General features: G+C 42.5%; 1 protein-coding gene across 11 annotated transcripts in view; it reads left to right on the forward strand.

Annotated features, from left to right (window-relative positions):
- The window catches only part of STS (steroid sulfatase), a 169,397-nt gene that overhangs the window by 107,039 nt on the left and 43,508 nt on the right, over positions 1–18,850 (forward strand). For all 11 annotated transcript variants that reach the window (XR_005597721.1, XR_005597717.1, XR_005597723.1 and 8 more), the window contains one exon: positions 11,472–11,631. Coding sequence is in view for 8 of the 11 variants with exons in the window: in XM_039535365.1 (XP_039391299.1) it covers positions 11,472–11,631 (160 nt within the window). In the remaining 3 variants the exon portion in view is untranslated. The remainder of the gene's footprint in view (positions 1–11,471; positions 11,632–18,850) is intronic.

Below are 18,850 nucleotides of genomic sequence, written 5' to 3' on the forward strand. Positions count from 1 at the left end.
CCAATGAAAGAGAGCTGAAAAATACCAAAGAGATAGGAGGAGAACCAGGACAGGACAGAGTCATGAAAGCCAAAGGAGCACAAGATTTCAAGAGGAGGGTATGATCAGTGGTGTCAAAGGCACGCAAATTGATTGCTTTTCTCACAATACAGCTATTGAGACAATCAATGCGTACTTCAAATTAAAGTAATTCTGTAGCAGCTTGAGACCATCAGTAAGTTTACCTTATTGTAATAAGACCTGCTGTCCATGAGATTATGCTGCTGTAGAGGAGAATAGTGTTTTTAGCAAGATAAGGTGAACGTCAAAGTAGCAAAAAATCTATCTGAACACATGATCTTTTTCTTTTTGTTTGTTCAGGTGTCCCTGAGTGATGTCACTTGCTGACTCATTTCACTTCAAGCAATAGCGGTGCAAAATATGCAGATGGATTTTGTAACTCATTCAGACAAAGGGGTCATGATATGCACATGATTATAGATGACAAGGTGATTCTGGAAAAGGGGAGAATCAGAAGAGGAAGAAAAGAAAGAGTAGGAGGGAAGAAGAGGATGACTTCCCTTTGATATCACAGTCCCACTCACCAATAAGTAGCAGATGGAGAGGATGGGGGAATATTAGGTGAGGGAGAAGGTAAAGAAGAGGGACAGGGAGAGAGCTGTTACCGTTCCACTGCACTGTGAAGTTTTCATTAGTACCAGCTGCTAAAACAGAGCCTGATTTTCAGCGTGGAAGTGGCAGGTACACGGCATCTCTGAAAAGCAGTGAGCTTAGCTTATGTACATTTACATATTTTCAAAATGAGTTTAACTTCCATCAAAATAGGCGAGAGATGCCTGGTTCTTGTATGGACAGGTTTAGATAGTCTCACTCTTCCCAGAGAAAATTTTGTGCAAATGGTTCTTTAATTTTTGTTTCCCTTCCTTTCTGGGTGATAGAGGGAGAGAATTGGAAAACCAGTCCCTAAACTTACCAGCTGTAATTTTATAGAGCAGGTAGCACATTGCTTTTGAGTATGATTTCAGAGAAGAAGACTTAGGCCTGGTCTACACTAGGGGGAGGGTTCGATCTAAGGTACGCAACTTCAGCTACGCGAATAGCGTAGCTGAAGTCGAAGTACCTTAGTTCGAATTACTTACCCGTCCTCACAGCGCGGGATCGACGTCCGCGGCTCCCCCATCGACTCCGCCACCACCGTTCGCGGTGGTGGAGTTCCGGAGTCGACGGGAGCGCGTTCGGAGTTCGATATATCGCGTCTAGATGAGACGCGATATATCGAACTCCGAGAAATCGATTGCTACCTGCTGATATGGCGGGTAGTGAAGACGTACCCTTAGAGGGAGGGAAAAGAGGGTCACAGGAAGTAATAAAAGTGTAGTAGGGCCACCGTATGAGGAAGCTATATAACTTTAATGTGTTTATAAAGTGTGTGAGAAACAATCTCAGATATTAGTAGGGCAAAAATTGCAGCAACCACAGCTATGGAGGTTACAGAATATACAAGGGGTCCTATTGTGCTATAGAGATTGACAGCTGAAAGAAATCTATCATTACCTGAATTAGAACTATACTAATACTTAGCCCTTATATAGCACTTGCCATATTCAAAGCACCTTAGGCTTACACATCTGTAGCTGTAGGCATGCCTCAGTGAATTTGGGAAGATCTAAAAATGTTAGTGCTTTAGAATGTCAGACATAAAATGGGAGATACAATCTAAGAAAGAAGATTAATAAATCTGGGGAATGTACTTTCCTTTGGAACTTTCATTTAACATAGAGTATTATATTTATACTTATATAACAGTGAAGAATTTGAAACAGATCTTAGTTGAATCAATACGGATCTGATAGCAGCCTAAAGAAGAAAACAGACCCTTTGGGGTATTTTTCAATGGATTATTAAGTGATTTACAGATTCCTCTTAGGTAAGCTGATAAATGCACTAATATATTACGGGTGGGAAGATAAGCAACTTAATAAAAGACATTTATAATGAAACTAAGATGTTTAAAAGATCTCTGCAATCAGTTTAATTTACCCTAACAGATTGAAAATATAGTGGATTATGTTTTATCTTTCACACTCTACTCTAAAGCCCCAAATCAAAAGGCATCTTTTTAACATTAAGATATGTCATGCTTGATTGTTAAAAGCTCATGAAGGGAAATGGACCATTAGACACATAACTAGTTATTTTTATGTGTGAAGACCCTCTTTACATACACAAATTGGGTGTGCAAGATCAGTGCACATTTGCATGACTGACCTTCTGAAAATCAGACCTGTTATGTCCTAAATCAGGCACTGGATGTTAATATATGTAGAAAATTAACTGGACTAAAAAGCTATCCCTCTTGCTTTTGTGTATGTATATTGGAATTTAGCTCATCTGGTTTAGAGGAATAGAAAGTAATAGGAGTACTCTATGAGAGGGGCATCTCAGTGTCTGTGCTGGGGAATCTCAATAATACGCCTTTCTGTATATGAAAGTGTGAACATTAATCAAACCTCTTGACTCTCTTATCAAAGATGTAGCAGCCTATTCAACAGTAATTGGTTCTGCCCTAAATCAAAAGCTCACAACAGATCTTCACAGTTTGAACTCACTAATTTATCTTGATACACAGCCAGGTCAGTCCCAATAATAAAAGTTAGGGGCTGTTTGGATGGAGTGTTTGGTACCAGCTAGCTAGATTGCAAAAAGGTGACATCACTATTATTATTTCCTGAAACTTTGTGTTCTGATTATAGTGTGATCTCTGAAAAGCTGGATACAATGCAAAATTAAAACCCGACATTGACACTGTAGTTAACCAGCTCTTTGACACTATCAGCAAATAAACAAATCCTGCCTAAATCTTCACTGTCCTCCTCTAACTGTGTTAACCTGAATGTTGTTACATAATGACCTATAAATTTAAGGATTGCCATTAGACTCATGGCTCATCTAGCCCTGTAGCCTCTTTCCAACAGTGGCCAGTACCAGATGTTTCAGAAGAAGATGCAAGAAACCCCACAATAGGCACCTTTCTTTATATCATTTTTGTATTTGGCACCTTTCAATTTCATTGAATGTCCCTTTGTTGTTGTGTTATGAGTCGGATAAAACAGAAGATCTCAATATGCCTTCTGTACACCATTCATGGTTTTGTATACTTTTATCATGTCCTCTCTTGTCTTCTTCATAAAATAAACAATCCCAGACTGTTCAATATCTCATCAGACAAGAGTTTTTCCTACCCCACAATTGCTTAGTTCTTTAGACACCTTTTCTGAGGGACCTGTCAAAGACCTTTTGATAGTCAAAATGTAGGTGGAATATTTGCTCCTCTCTAATCCTCCAGTACAGTAGCTGAATGTAATGAGAGATTGCATATTTTTGCTAGCAGCTCAGCTACATTGGATTTGTACATTTGGATGTGGTGAGTTTCTGTTTTTTCTTAATTATTGATCTCTTCCAGCACCATTTCTCATTCCTCAGTCTCTGAGGCTACCTCATCTTCATTACCAGAAGTGAGTTGGTCAAAGATAGGTATCTTCTCCAACGTGCTCATCAAAATTTATATTAAATCTCCTAATTTCTCTTTTACTCACTGGCTGCTGTAAATTATGCCCCTGTTTATTGGCTTTCCTAGAGTTAAAATTTCAAATATTGAAAGATATCTGTTTGGTTCAATTCACTTCTTGAACCTTTCCATTTAACCAGGGCAGTTTACTTCTGGACTTCCAGGTTCTAATTTTGTTGTGAGATATGCAGACCTTCACAGACATTGTTTTCCATTGCCATATGTAAGGTCTTTACTTACTATACCTTTGACTTTCAGGGCCATATTAACTACGTCATTTTATTGACAGCTCCTTTCTAAATTCTGTGTTACAGTGTCAATTCTTTGCAGCTTGCCTTTCCCTAAGACGTTTAACATAACTATATTGTGGTCACTGAAACGTACACAGGAAAAGCTTTGCATGGGCTAGCCTATCCAAGCTATCTTGAATCCAGCTAGTTCTTGTAAGAGTAGCAATGACAACAGCATAGTGTGGCTCTCAGGACAGGTAGTACAAGCCAGATACAGGGCCTGGCTATGTACTTAGCTTGCTAGCCCACTCTCAAGCCAATGCTGCACTGCCTTCACTGCTGGATTCAAGAGAGTTTGGATAAGCTATTCTGTGCACAGCTTTTGCTAGGTAGACATACATGCACTAATTTTGGTTGAGCTAGTGCGCTAAAAATAGCAGTGGCACTGCAGTGGCACAGGCAGTGGGATGGGCTAGCTGCCCCGAGTACAATCCCACCGAAAACCCTTGGTACTTAGGGTGAGTATCCAGCCATACCACAACACATGCCATTGCAGCTACACTTCTATTTTTAGCATGCTAGCTCGAGGAAAGCTAGCATGGGTCTGTCTATCTGAGCCAGAAATTACACCTTTAGCTCGGGTGTAGACATACCCTATGCTGAGAATAGCCTCTCCATTAGTGTGCTCTGGAGCTGTTCCAAGAAGCATTCACTTAAGCTTCATTAGAAATGCTGCAGTGCTTCAGTATAGATTCTCACTACAGCAATGGGGGGGTTTGCCTGCCGGCATAGTTAATCTGCCTACTCAAGAGGTGGTAGCTTAGGCCTGGTCTACACTAGGCGTTTAAATCGGTTTTAGGAGCGTAAAACCGATTTAACGCCGAAACCGTCCACACTAGCAGGCACCTTATATCGATTTTAATGGCTCTTAAATAACGAGGAGTAACGCTAGTATCGGTATTAACATATCGGATTAGGGTTAGTGTGGACGCTGATCGACGGTATTGGCCTCCGGGAGCTATCCCACAGTGCACCAGTGACCGCTCTGGACCGCAATCTGAACTCGGATGCAGTGGTCAGGTAAACAGGAAAAGCCCCGCGAACTTTTGAATATTTCCTGTTTGCCCAGCGTGGAGCTCCGATCAGCACGGGTGGCGATGCAGTCCGAAATCAAAATAAAAAAAAGAGCTCCCGCATGGACCATGCGGATGTGATCGCTGTAAGGGCAGGCAAATCCGTTCTATCCGTTCTATCAGCGCTCCGTTAGAATCCTTTTTTAAAAATCTCCAGACAGACGCCAAAGCAGGGACTCAGCGCACTGCAGCGTGACAAGCGTAACGGAAAGCCAAAGAATCAAATGGATGCGCATGGACTGGAGGACTGAAGCTATCCCACAGTTCCTGCAGCCTCCTAAAATTATTTGCATTCTTGGCTGAGCTCCAAATGCTTCTAGGGTCAAACACAGTGCCGCGGGTCAGGGCATAGCTTGGCAATCTACTCACCCACCCCCACCCACCCCAGAAGCGAAAGGTAAAACAATCCTCTGACTCTTTTACATGTCACCCTATCTTTACTGAATGCTGCAGATAGACGCGATAGTGCAGCACTCAACACCAACATCCTTGCTCCCCCCCACCCCGTCATGGGCGGCTGATGGTACAAAAAGATGGAAATCCATCCTCATCATCAGCATAAGCTGATCGTACAAAATGATGGAAATCTATCCTCATGATCAGCTTCAGCTGATGGGACAAAAGGACTGGTAACCATCAGCCTATTGGCCCTAATTTTTTCTGGTGGATGGATGGTGCAATATGGCTGGTAACCATCCTCATCATAGCAACAGGGGGCTGAGCTCCATCAGCCCCCACCCTTCATGTGTAAAGAAAAGATTCAGTTGCCCCTGGACTAGCAGTGGGATGCTGGGCTTCTCTCCTACACACTGCTTAATGTCCTGTCTGGACTATCATAGCAGCTGGAGGCTGCCTTCCACTCATTTCTCACTAACAAGTCAGTGTGTCTTATTCCTGCATTCTTTATTAATTCATCACACAAGTGGGGACAATGCAGCCAAGAAAGGCTGGGGAAGAACGGAATCAACAGGTGGGGTTGTTACAGGAGCACCCCTGTGAATAGCATACAGATAATTCTCTGACACAGAGCAGGTGGTTCTCTAGCACACTTGCCTATATTAGGCAGCACAGATTCTATTTTTAGATACCAAAAGGAGGGATTGACTCAGGAGTCATTCCCAATTTTGGCTGATTGACCAGGGGCACTAGCAGCAAATGGTACAAAAGGACTGGTAGCCATGATCATCCTCAGTTCCAATTTATGGAAGGGTTTGGATGGTGCAATATGGCTAGTAACCATCTCTGCTGTCATGCAAAAGCAAAAGCATGCTTCTGTGTAGCGCTGCTGAATCGCCTCTGTGAGCGGCATCTAGTACACATACGGTGAGAGTCACAAACGGCAAAATAAGCTCCATGATTGCCATGCTATGGCATCTGCCAGGGCAATCCAGGGACAAAGGCGAAATGCTTGTCTGCCGTTGCTTTCCCAGACGAAGGAGTGACTGACGACATTTACCCAGAACCACCCGCGACAATGATTTTTGCCCCATCAGGCACTGGGATCTCAACCCGGAAGTTCCAAGGGGCGGGGGAGGCTGCGGGAACTATGGGATAGCTAGGGAATAGCTACCCACAGTGCAACACTCCAGAAATCGACGCTAGCCTCGGACCATGGACGCACACCACCGATTTAATGTGTTTAGTGTGGATTTTATAAAATCTGTTTTACAAAACCGGTTTATGCAAATTCGGAATAGTCCCGTAGTGTAGACGTACCCTTAGTTAATGGAAGAACTCTTCTGTTAACCTAGTACTGTCTATACTGGGGGTTATGTTAGCTCAGGACTGTGGGTGTTTCACACCCCTGAGCAACGTCTTCTGCAATGTGATGTGCTACAGGGATAAGCTTCTTCATCAGTGTTTCTTAAAACTATTAATTAAGTTTGTTTGTTTTTTGAACTAGCATGCAAATCAATTTGCCTGTGTTTATGGTATTTTTGCTGCAGAATTTAAGTTAATAATAATAGGTGAAAACTGACCCTATCAAAGTCAGTGGTAGTTTTTCCATTAACTACAGTGGGCCAGGACTTCATCCCCTGTCTCTAATTTATTCTACTATTGTACATCTGGAATGATCAAACCATCCTGACATTCCAAATAGAATACACTATCCTGAGCAATAAGGCTATTTGTTTGAGAAGAGGATCAGCTTTGAGACAGTTTGCATTCACCATCTATGTTTGTCAATTCTTCTTGTATGAGAACCGAGACAATTCAAGTTAAAAAACAGAACAAAAACCAAAACAAAAAAAATAAACCAACACTTGAGAGAACACTGAAAATAGATAAAACAGAGGAGTTAGCAGATGGTCTTGCCATTAAAAATGGTGTTCTGTTTGAAGACCAGAAATAGCAACACATTTTTATCCTAGATATTCAGAAACAAGAGTCCACTACAGGTGAGCAAAGTAATTCATTTCTGCTTATTCTCTCTTCATTCAAAAGAATAAATTTGCTGAGGGAGGCCACTTCCTGATGTGCATGAGTAGGAAGAAAAGTTTACCCTGATTAAACTCCAGAGAGAGAGAGAGAGAGAGAGGGAGAGAGATGATTTCAACAGTTGTGATCATTCTGTGAGACCCAAGCCCAAATATTAAGTCTGTGCAACAGAATCACAGAATGTCCTAATTCATCTTACATACAAGCTCTATCCCAAAATACTTTACAAAGTTAAACAATAGCAGTCAATGTGAATTAGAGGTTTATGCAAGGGAGACAAATATAAGTTTTCAATGGAAATGGAAATTTGGGATCTCTGTAGGTGACAACACAGAGTCGTAGCTGTACTTTTTCTGCACCTACAGTTTTTTTCTGAGGAAAAGGGGAATATCAGCTATTCAACATAAGGCTTAAGGCCATAGTCACTCAGAAAGTGTAAACATCAATGCATAAAAATACAACCTGAGTTGTTGTTGTTCATCTTTTAAAAACACTTTTAAAGAACTTTAAGAGAGAAAATATGTCTCTGTGTGAGAATGCATATTGCTGCCTAGGTGGTGCCAGCATATGGACTCATGGGCTGCTCCTCCTCCTCCTTTGTAGTACTGCCAACCTCAAGTATTCAAAAATCATGAGTCAGGCCCTAAAATATCATGAGTTTTATTTTTAAATAATACGTTTGGGTTCTTTTCATTTGCCTTCTGGTTTCTGAGCCTTTAGGGTGCTTTGCATTTTCAAGGCTTTCTTTGCAATCCTTAGGGCTGGAAACTTATCTTTTTAAAAGGAAAGCTGTAATTCTCATGCAGTTTCTCAACTGAAGCAGCTGGAGTTTTGAGAAAATATCAAATATCACAAGGTTTGTGATCATATTATGAGAGTTGGCAGTGCTTCTGTTGTCACTGGACACAGCTAGATCTATATAGCAGAATAAATTCTGCTACATTAGCATCTAGTTCCCATGTTGTAGCCATCCATTACTCTGGTTCAGTGGTCTATTCTCAACCTCCATAGGACTTAAACAGCTTGTCTGTTTCCTGAAAGCAAAATGGTGGTTGTGTCTGGGCAGAGACAAGTGAGGAAGTAGCCCGGCTGTGATGCAGGGATGATGTCTATTCTTTTCTGTGTTTTCTTATACTGCACTTATCAGCATAGTATCTAAGTGCCTTCTGTCAGTGAATTAAGTAATGTGACTACACATATGTCACTTGTTCTTTGTTCCCCCATTGCTATGTGATTATGAGAAGGAAAAACCAAAGAAATGCACCTTGAAATTGGAGCAGAAAGCAGTGAGGTTTGTGATGGTCCTTAGTTCCGGGAATGTACATTCCCCAGTCTTGGACCAGACCCCAGAGAAAGTTCTGTCTCCTGTACAGATGAGCTTTATTGTTATCATTGAGAGTTCCATTGTGGCAGAGGTATGTAGTTGTCAAGCACAGTCTTTGTCCCAGAGCTATACATGGTCTTGTTATCCTAGTCACTGCCAATGAAGTACATTGAAGATAAGAACTGAGACCTTGAACACGATTGGATAATCTATGGAAAGCCGGTATAGAGAACGGTGGACAAGTCTGATGTGCTTATGGAAGCCTGTGTTGCTGAGGAGACAAGCTTCTCAATTAGTCAGTGACTACTCTGAGACTATGGACTGCATTGACCAATTGTGGCTGTGTATTGTCAACCAATAGAGACTGCACTGTGGCTGCAAACTCATAAAAATACTTTCCTTTGCCAACAAATATCACCTCTGGTTTGCTTGAGTTCAGCTTCATCCAGCTGTTCTTCATCCAAGAGCTAATCTCATCCAAGCACTGGACCCTCTTGGTGGTAGTGTTCATATGCATGTTAAAGGCATTTGAGTACATGTTGTTTGATCAGTTCACCAGTGGTAGCATGTAGATGTTGAAAAGGACTGGGGAAAGAGTTGATCCTTGTGGAACTCTACAAGCATCAGGCAGCAATTCTGCCCCATTTGCTTCTTGGGCTCCTTTGCATATACTGAGAGGCAAAGTACCTCTTCCCTGGGTGGGTGAACAGCAGATTTCTCAGCAGCTTTTCAACTTAATAGTTCACAAGAACAGAGGAAGAAAATTTATCTTCTTCGTCCTACTTGCCCCAGCTGTTTTCAGAAGTATTTCTTTTCAGTAGGTCTACTCTTTTTCTTCCTCTGACACACTTGCCTCATTGCTTCCTCTGGCCACTCTGATTCTACACATTGCTTCTGCACAGGACCGGCTTTAAGATGTGCGGGGCCCGATTCGAAAGAGCTGCCACTGAAATGCCGCCGAAGACAGAGGCAGCGATTGAGCTGCCGCCGAAGATAACGGCAGCAATTGGTTGCCGCTGTTTCTGGTGGCACTTTGGCGGAGGGTGCGGGGTCCCTCTTCCGGACGCTGCGGGGCCCTCTTAGGCACAGGGCCCGATTCCCGGGAATCGGGGGAATCACCCTAAAGCCGGCCCTGCTTCTGTACATGTCATTCTCTCTGCTTTGGAAGAAGGAGAGTAGAGTTCCAGGTCTTCCTTCCATCCTTTATAATTTTTCATTGATATTTATCTTTTCAGAGCAAGTCAGGATAGCACTAGTCTCAGATCAATGATTCTCATCATGATATCTGAAGTGGTGGGAATAATGCCCTGAGAAATAAGTACACAAACCCCAGCAAGGCAAGTTGCCTTAGAGAATGTTGAAGTTACAAGGCCATAAAGCTGCCAATAGTGTTCACAGAACAGCAGATGGTATCCAGGAACTGATTGTGAATCTAGATGAAAATACATGAAGTGCTTCCCTTTCGTGAAAATAATCATGATATTCTGACTAATTGCCCGCTAAGCCCATGCAAAGGCCCTGTAGGATCCTCAAACTGTTATGAGATCTGGAGACCCCTTTTCATGAGTGAGCCCCTGGTTACCACCTTGGTCTGAAATTCTAATGTCCTTGTGGAAGTTGGTGCATCTCAGAAAGATCGGTGCAATAGAAAGCAGGAGGCCAAACTTCAGAAAACATCAATTTATCATCATAATAGACAATTCTAGTGGTGAGTGTATCTATAACCCCCTGACCGGGGGCTATGCCATTCACATCAATGAATGCATCCAAAATATTAATCTTGTTTATACACTTAGCTACACTGGATTTCAGTAAACACACTTTATTCTGAGGACATGAGTATCAACCTGCCTGCTCCCAATCAACACCCACCAAATCACTCCTGAAAACCCATGTCATTTGAGAACTTTGCCACTGACTTCAATAAGAGCAGGACTGATAAACTCTTTTGGTCAGGAACTTTTTCCAAGTTCATATATTCATTTTTAAAACACTTTGGAGCACTGTGCCTATCCATGGTACTATGTAAGCAATTAATTACAATATTTGATACCTTTTCCATATGGATTTGTGTCAATCACATCTCATTAAGTAATGGATAGGTATGTTGTCTGTATAATAAATATGTGCTGGACTTTCACATTAGAAAGAGAGGACTGGATGACTGGGACAGTGATGGATGTCATGGAATCTAAGAGAGGGAAATATGGGTTTGTAAATTGTGTGTTGAATGCACTCAATCTGATCATTTGGATGATAGAATTATAATTGTTGTCACCTAAAAAAAAGATCTTCAGGACATCCAGAAAGTATTTGAAATCATTGAACATCTTCCTGATGTGTTTAATGTCAGAATTCAATACCAAAATCTTTTCCCCCCTCTATGAATCTGACAGCAGCAATTATAATAAAAGGCTGCAAAACTTTTATGGGTGTTCATGCTTCAGACCTGTACAAATCTATACTTTGACTTCTGGTTTGAATTCGTTCTGCACATGCCTTTGTGCCACATGAACCAGGCAAAATTTTTATGAGGCATTATTTTTTTCCCTCCACTGTTCTTGCATTTCCGCTGTAAATATATATGTAAATATATATATATATATCAGACATATATATATGGAAAAATCAGCTGAGTAAAGGAATAGTACATTTAGTGCAAATAAAATAACCAGTTTGCGAGGGTGGCATGCAAAGAGGAAACAAAATAATGGTGTTTAAATGGCATTTCTGAAGGAGAAATTACTTTCTGCTAAAAGCCATGTTCACTCTTTCAGGTGGAAAGGCTACAAACTGGGAAGGAGGTATTCGTGTGCCAGGTCTTCTTCGCTGGCCAGGAGTGGTACAGGCGGGTGTCCATATTGATGAGCCTACAAGTAACATGGATATATTCCCTACAGTTGTTAAACTTGCAGGGATACCATTACCCAAAGACAGGTATGGTATACAGTTTCTTGTATTCTACACAGTATTTTTCATGGACACTTCCTTCTCTTTGCTAGCTTTTATGTCTGTATTTAGTGGGAGAGAAGCATGGAAAAAGTCTGGATTTGAAATTTCATTATTTTACCATTGTTTACAATAGTAAGGTGTCTTTTTCATAGCACTGTTATGGTATATTTTCTAGCCATGTTGTGCATGAAGACAACAAAATCTTTTGGAGTGCCTTTTCTGAACGAGTTCATATAATCAATTTCCATCTCTTCTTGGGTGATCCCTTGACGAGTCCTAGTTCCAGCTTCTCAACAACCCTATCCTGCACCACTCATATCAATGGGTGCTTTGTCCATGGAGGTAATGTGACCTCCTTTGTAAAGTGCTTTGAGATCTATGGATGGACAGTTCTGTAAAAGAGCTAGGTACCATTCAATGAGTGCAGGATCAGGTTCCATGTTCTAGATCATCCTCCTACTCTTTGCCTTTAAACCCTCACCTCCCTTATCCTTTACAAAACATTTTGAAAAATTGTACAAAATAATGAGTAGCTCTGTAAGAAACAGACCTCTTCCTGCAGTTTTATTGTGTGAGACCAATGAGGCATTCAAAGAAATTAAATGGATCAGCAGAATTTTTAGAACAGATAAAAGGAAATAGCCCTTATGCAGAGTATTGCAAATATATGAAGGTCACTGCTATGGAGCACATTCTGATCAGAGTGAAGTCACTGTAATGCATTGACCCTTATGGAGTTACACTGGTTTTACACCAGTAGAAGCATCCTCTAAGGCAGGGGTTCCCAAACGTGGTTCACAGCTTGTTCAGGGTAAGCCCCTGGCGGGCTGCGAGACGCTTTGTTTACCTGAGCGTCTGCAGGTACCGCTGCTCGCAGCTCCCAGTGGCCAATGGGAGCTGCGGGAAGTTGTTGTAAAAGCTGTTTATTGGAGAATACCCCTTACCTGTCTCCACCCAGGCTAAAAAATGATTTACTTTACCAAGGATAAGCTGAGGATCAAAGGGGGATGCTAAACTTTACAGGAACCTAGGCCTTGAAAAGGGAGGGGGTTTGGGTGAGCTAAGGGGGCTGCCCAGAGAGTGTCAATGAGAGCTGACAGGCACGCAAGGAGACACACAGAGATGAAGAAAGCATGTTGCAAGCACGACAGTCTGCATCTCCCAGCCAGAGGTAGGGGTTAGATGGGATGAGGAGAATTTACACAAAGAAAGAAAGATTAAGGGTTAGGTAAGGGAAAATATATATATATAGACCTTCACTATTTTTACCCTTTGCTCAGTGTGCTATGTACCTATGGGTGAAAGAATAAATAATACTTTGTTTTGAAGAAGCTGTTTTCAAGTCATTGATCAGCCACTGTCTCAGGCTCCCACTGGAAAAGCTTACGGGTGCCAAATTCAATTGGGCCTGTCAGGTTAACACTGTTGGAAGACAGAGAGGCTGCAGGCCAGAGATCCAGTCTAAGGGTTATTGGACCATGTGGTTCTACCCAGAGTGAGGTGCAGGAAGCAAAGCCTGTCACTTGAGAGAGATAGAAAGGGGTCCTAAGTCTTAGCTTGCCCAATAACTGTAACACAAGGTATTGTGAAAGATATGAAAACAGAAATTAAAATATCTTATGTGAATGTCTCCCACCAGCCTGTAACTTCTCTGTGATCCAGTTGCCACTAATGCTGTCCTTGGTCAAGAGATGAAAGAACTAATACCCTGGCTGTCACTTCTAGGGCACATTAGACTTCAAGGCTGCTAAATATTTTGCTCATCCAACTCTTTAATGTTGAAAACAGTATGTTCTAATTTCCCTTCTTGGTCACGAGAGGTAGATTTAATTAGTTTGTGTTCCAGCCTTTCTTTTGATCAGTTCATAGGTGCTAATATACAATTCCAAAGCTGCTGTGTCCTTTCCTAAATACACTCAGTAAATCATCAGCAGTGAAGAAGCTCTTCTTTGAAGTTCTGGAGAAATACTGGTCTGTCTTCTGGTGCTCATTTTGGTCATGTAAAATGAATATGTGCACCTACTTAACTAAACTCAGTGCAGCTTTCCTTCTGTACCTCCTTGGAGGTCCTCGGCGAAATAATAAATACAAATAATAAAATAAAGCAAAATAAGACAAAGTAATTCAGAGTTAATACATCAAGCATAACTTATGATTACTTATTATTAGGCCAAATGGGATGCTTCTAAGAATAATAATGAATGAGAGTGGCAGAATCTGGATCCAAATATATAAATTGCTTTAAACTTCAGGAAATTCTATCCCGGTTGAAATCAGTGGGAGTTTTACCTATGATTCCAAAGGGGCCAGGGTCTGACCCCATATTTTCTTCTTGGACTTTTAAAATTAACTTTTGCTTAATGAAATCACGCATAATAAATTGATAGCCATTTCTCAGATCATTCATTGCCAGGAACTTTAATCAGTGCAAATATCCTCCTGCAGAATTCCAGAGCAAATTGAGAAACATTTTTTGGAAGCTGCAAAATTTGGTTCCCAAGATCAAGTGTGACTGTCTGATGTACTGAAGTTCTGGGCTAGATTGTGTCACTAGGACATGGCCTTTACTAAGGAGAAGCATAGAATCATAGAATCTCAGGGTTGGAAGGGACCTCAGGAGGTCATCTAGTCCAACTCCCTGCTCAAAGCAGGACCAAACCCAACTAAATCATCCCAGCCAGGGCTTTGTCAAGCCTGACCTTAAAAACCTCTAAGGAAGGAGATTCCACCACCTCCCTAGGTAACCCATTCCAGTTCTTCACCACCCTACTAGTGAAAAAGTTTTTCCTAATGTCCAACCTAAACCTCCCCCTCTTCAACTTGAGACCATTACTTCTTGATCTGTCATATTCTACCACTGAGAACAGTCTAGATCCATCCTCTTTGGAACCCCCTTTCAGGTAGTTGAAAGCAGCTATCAAATCCCCCCTCATTCTTCTCTTCTGCAGGCTAAACAATCTCAGTTCCCTCAGCTTCTTCTCATAAGTCATGTGCTCCAGCCCCCTAATCATTTTTGTTGCCCTCCACTGGTCTCTCTCCAATTTATCCACATCCTTCTTGTAGTGTGGGGCCCAAAACTGGACACAGTACTCCAGATGAGGCCTCACCAGTGCTGAATAGAGGGGAATGATCACATCCCTCGATCTGCTGGAAATGCCCCTACTTATACAACCCAAAATGCCATTAGCCTTCTTGGCAACAAGGGCACACTGTTGACTCAGATTTTCGTCCACCGTAACCCCTAGGTCCTTTTCTGCAGAACTGCTGCCCAGCCATTTGGTCCCTAGTCTGTAGCAGTGCATGGGATTCTTCCGTCCTAAGTGCAGGACTCTGCACTTGTCCTTGTTGAACCTCATCATACTTCTTTTGGCCAAATCCTCTAATTTGTCTAGGTCCCTCTGTATCCTATCCCTACCCTCCAGCGTATCAACCACTCCTCCCAGTTTAGTGTCATCTGCAAACTTGCTAAGGGTGCAGTCCACACCGTCCTCCAGATCGTTAATGAAGATATTGAACAAAACCGGCCCCAGCACTGACCTTTGGGGCACTCCACTTGATACCGGCTGCCAACTAGACATGGAACCATTGATCACTACCCATTGAGCCCGACCATCTAGCCAGTTTTCTATCCACCTGACCGTCCATTCATCCAGCCCAGACTTCTTTCACTTGCTGGCAAGAATACTGTGGGACACTGTATCAAAAGCTTTGCTAAAGTCAAGAAATAGCACATCCACTGCTTTCCCCTCATCCACAGAGCCGGTTATCTCATCATAGAAGGCAATTAGGTTAGTCAGGCATGAGTTGCTCTTGGTGAATCCATGCTGACTGTTCCTGATCACTTTCCCCTCCTTTAAGTGGTTCAGAATTGATTCCTTGAGGACCTGTTCCATGATTTTTCCAGGGACTGAGGTGAGACTGACTGGCCTGTAGTTCCCTGGATCTTCCTTCTTCCCTGTTTTAAAGATGGGCACTACATTAGCTTTTTTCCAGTCATCTGGGACCTCTCCCGATCGCCATGATTTTTCAAAGATAATGGCCAATGGCTCTGCAATCTCATTGGCCAACTCCTTTAGCACCCTCGGATGCAGTGCATCCGGCCCCATGGACTTGTGCTCATCCAGCTTTTCTAAATAGTCCCGAACTACTTCTTTCTCCACACAGAGCTGGTCACCTCCTCCCCATACCGTGCTGCAGAGTGCAGCTGTCTGGGAGCTGACCTTGTCTGTGAAGACAGAGGCAAAAAAAGCATTGAGTACACATTGAGCTTTCTCCACATCCTCTGTCACTAGGTTCCCTCCCTCATTCAGCAAGGGGCCCACACTTTCCTTGACTTTCTTCTTGTTGCTAACATACCTGAAGAAACCCTTCTTGTTACTCCTAACATCTCCGGCTAGCTGCAACTCCAAGTGTGATTTGGCCTTCCTAATTTCACTCCTGCATGCCTGAGCAATATTTTTATACTCCTCTCTGGTTATTTGTCCAATCTTCCACTTCTTGTAAGCTGTTTTTTTGTGTTTAAGACAAGCAAGGATTTCACTGTTAAGCCAAGCTGGTCGCCTGCCATTTTTACTTTTCTTCCTACACATCGGGATGGTTTGTTCCTGCAACCTTAATAAGATTCTTTAAAATACAGCCAGCTTCCCTCGACTCCTTTCCCCGTCATGTTATTCTCCCAGGGGACCTTGCCCATCAGTTCCCTGAGGGAGTCGAAGTCTGCTTTTCTGAAGTCCAGGGTCTCTGTTCTACTGCTTTCCTTTCTTCCTTGTGTCAGGATCCTGAACTCGACCATCTCATGGTCACTGCCTCCCAGGTTCCCAGCCACTATTGCTTCTACTATTTCTTCCCTGTTTGTGAGCAGCAGGTCAAGAAGAGCTTTTCCCCTAGTTGGTTCCTCCAGCACTTCTACCAGGAAATTGTCCCCTACACTTTCCAGAAACTTCCTGGATTGTCTGTGCACTGCTGTATTGCTCTCCCAGCAGATATCGGGGTGATTAAAATCACCCATGAGAACCAGGGCCTGTGATCTAGCAACTTCTGTTAGTTGCTGGAAGAATTCTCGTCCACCTCATCCCCCTGGTCTGGTGGTCTGTAGCAGACTCCCACCACGACATTACCCTTGTTGTTCATACTTCTAAATTTAATCCAGAGACTCTCAGGTTTTTCTGCAGTTTCATACTGGAGCTCTGAGAGTCATCACTGCTCTCTTACATACAACGCAACTCCCCCACCTTTTCTGTCCTGCCTATCCTTCCTGAACAGTTTATATCCATCCATGACAGTACTCCAGTCATGTGAGTTATCCCACCAAGTCTCTGTTATTTCAATTACATCATAATTCCTTGACTGTGCCAGGACTTCTATGTTGCTGCATGTTGCTGCATTGTCTCAGGACAATCCCAGAGAAGGAAATGTGGTTCAGGGAGTCACAATTCCCTCCCTGCTCTCCCTTTGCTGCTCAGGGAAAGTAATTTGCTGCTGGCCTATAGCACAAATAAATTAATACTCTGACAACATGCCACATGAGCTCTGTTATGAGTTCTGTCGGCTGGTGTGTCGAGGGGGCAGATTAAAATCTCTATCCATTCCCCATCTGTCCCCCATTATTCTCCGCTACCTGCGCAGGCTAGTTGACTTGTAGCACCTCAACCCCTGTGTGGCTAAACTCAAGGCCAAACTAGCTTTTGAAGGGGCATATTTCCCCCTGTGCACCTGCACAGTCATCTTAACCATCTGAGATTGTTTGGAGTTTATTAGTATTCATTTATACAGTTTATCTGACACTCTCTGTGAAATGATGTTCAAAATTAATTATGACTTTCAAAGTGAAAAAAAAATGTAATATTTTCCATGGGAAAAATAGGAAGGAACATCACAACTGGCATCCAGAACTACTTTATGAAGTGACTATTTTTAACTGTCCATAAAAACTCAAATTAGATAGCTGCAGAATTAGTTCATCATATGTTGTTAGAATATTCAAGCTACTCTGAGTTCAATAAAGCAGGGTCACTTTTTAATTTTACATGGCAATAATGAGTACCAGCTGATACGCCAGACTGGTATTTCTTCACAGCTGCAGTGAAGAGACACTCTGCTGCTGATGATTTATTGAGTGCTTGTAGAAACAGACAAGACAGGTATAGGATATGAAAAATTACAGGCTTGCCCTGGGACATCCATTACAAACAACCACTCTGTCAGATCCTTGGTGGTCTTGATGTGTGCAGATTTTAAGGACATAGATCTCATGCTCTCGGAGTGGACACTAAGCCCCTAGGAATGTTCTGTTTTGTTTTGTTTTTCCTCTTTTCCTGTGATGCCCCCCACCACCACTTTCTCTGCTTTAACCTCTGCCATCAAATTGCTTTGTTGCCACCACAGTCCTTCTAGGCGAGGAGAAGTGGAAAGAACTACATGCCATAATTACTGTTCTACAATAGCTCAAAACAGGTTATTGTGACTAGCATGAAGCACCCCAGTGACTGGATCACTCACCAGCTGTCCTCTGAACTCTTTCCAGCAAAAAAAGCCAACAAATAGGTTTAGATCTGGGAAAAGCTACACGTCAGAGAGGAAGACCCAAAAATGAGGTTCTAGGATGGGAAAGATAGCAGAGACCACCCCCTTCTGACTGTAGGCAGCAGGCCCTGGGGGATTAAGTAGAAAAGGGATTAATTAGAAAAGAAACACACATCCTTAGCAAAGAGACTGGAGAGGGAGGGTAGCAGAGGCACTTTCTTCTCCTATCCTCATCCTTGTAGCAGCCAAAAAATAGATAAGGAACCGAATAAGGAGATTTTCACCCATGTACAATGAGTTACCTCTGAGTCTGTCTACATTTGATGAGTCATCACTGGGTTCTCTCTGAGGCCATGTTTACACTAGCATTTATGTTGGCAAAACTTCTGTCGCGAAGGGGTATGAAAAGGTCCTGCAACCTGTGTCTGTTTCTATGATAGTCAGCCCCTGTTCCAGCCTGTCTCTACTCCTATCTCAATGAGCTATCTCATGACTCTGATTCCATGAATCAGACCGCAGGACACTAGGGGGTAGGAAAGTAGTTTCTAATTTTATCAGACACTTCCTAGCCAGGGAGTGATATCAGAAATGGAACTCTACGCGGAGGCCAGGGACAACATTGTGGTAGAAGCCCCAGTATCTTCTCCCTCCTCCTTAGCTTGGGGTGAGTACTTAGCTCACC

Source organism: Mauremys reevesii, linkage group 1 (genome assembly GCF_016161935.1).
Source record: "Mauremys reevesii isolate NIE-2019 linkage group 1, ASM1616193v1, whole genome shotgun sequence".
Classification (NCBI taxonomy): Eukaryota; Metazoa; Chordata; order Testudines; family Geoemydidae; genus Mauremys; species Mauremys reevesii.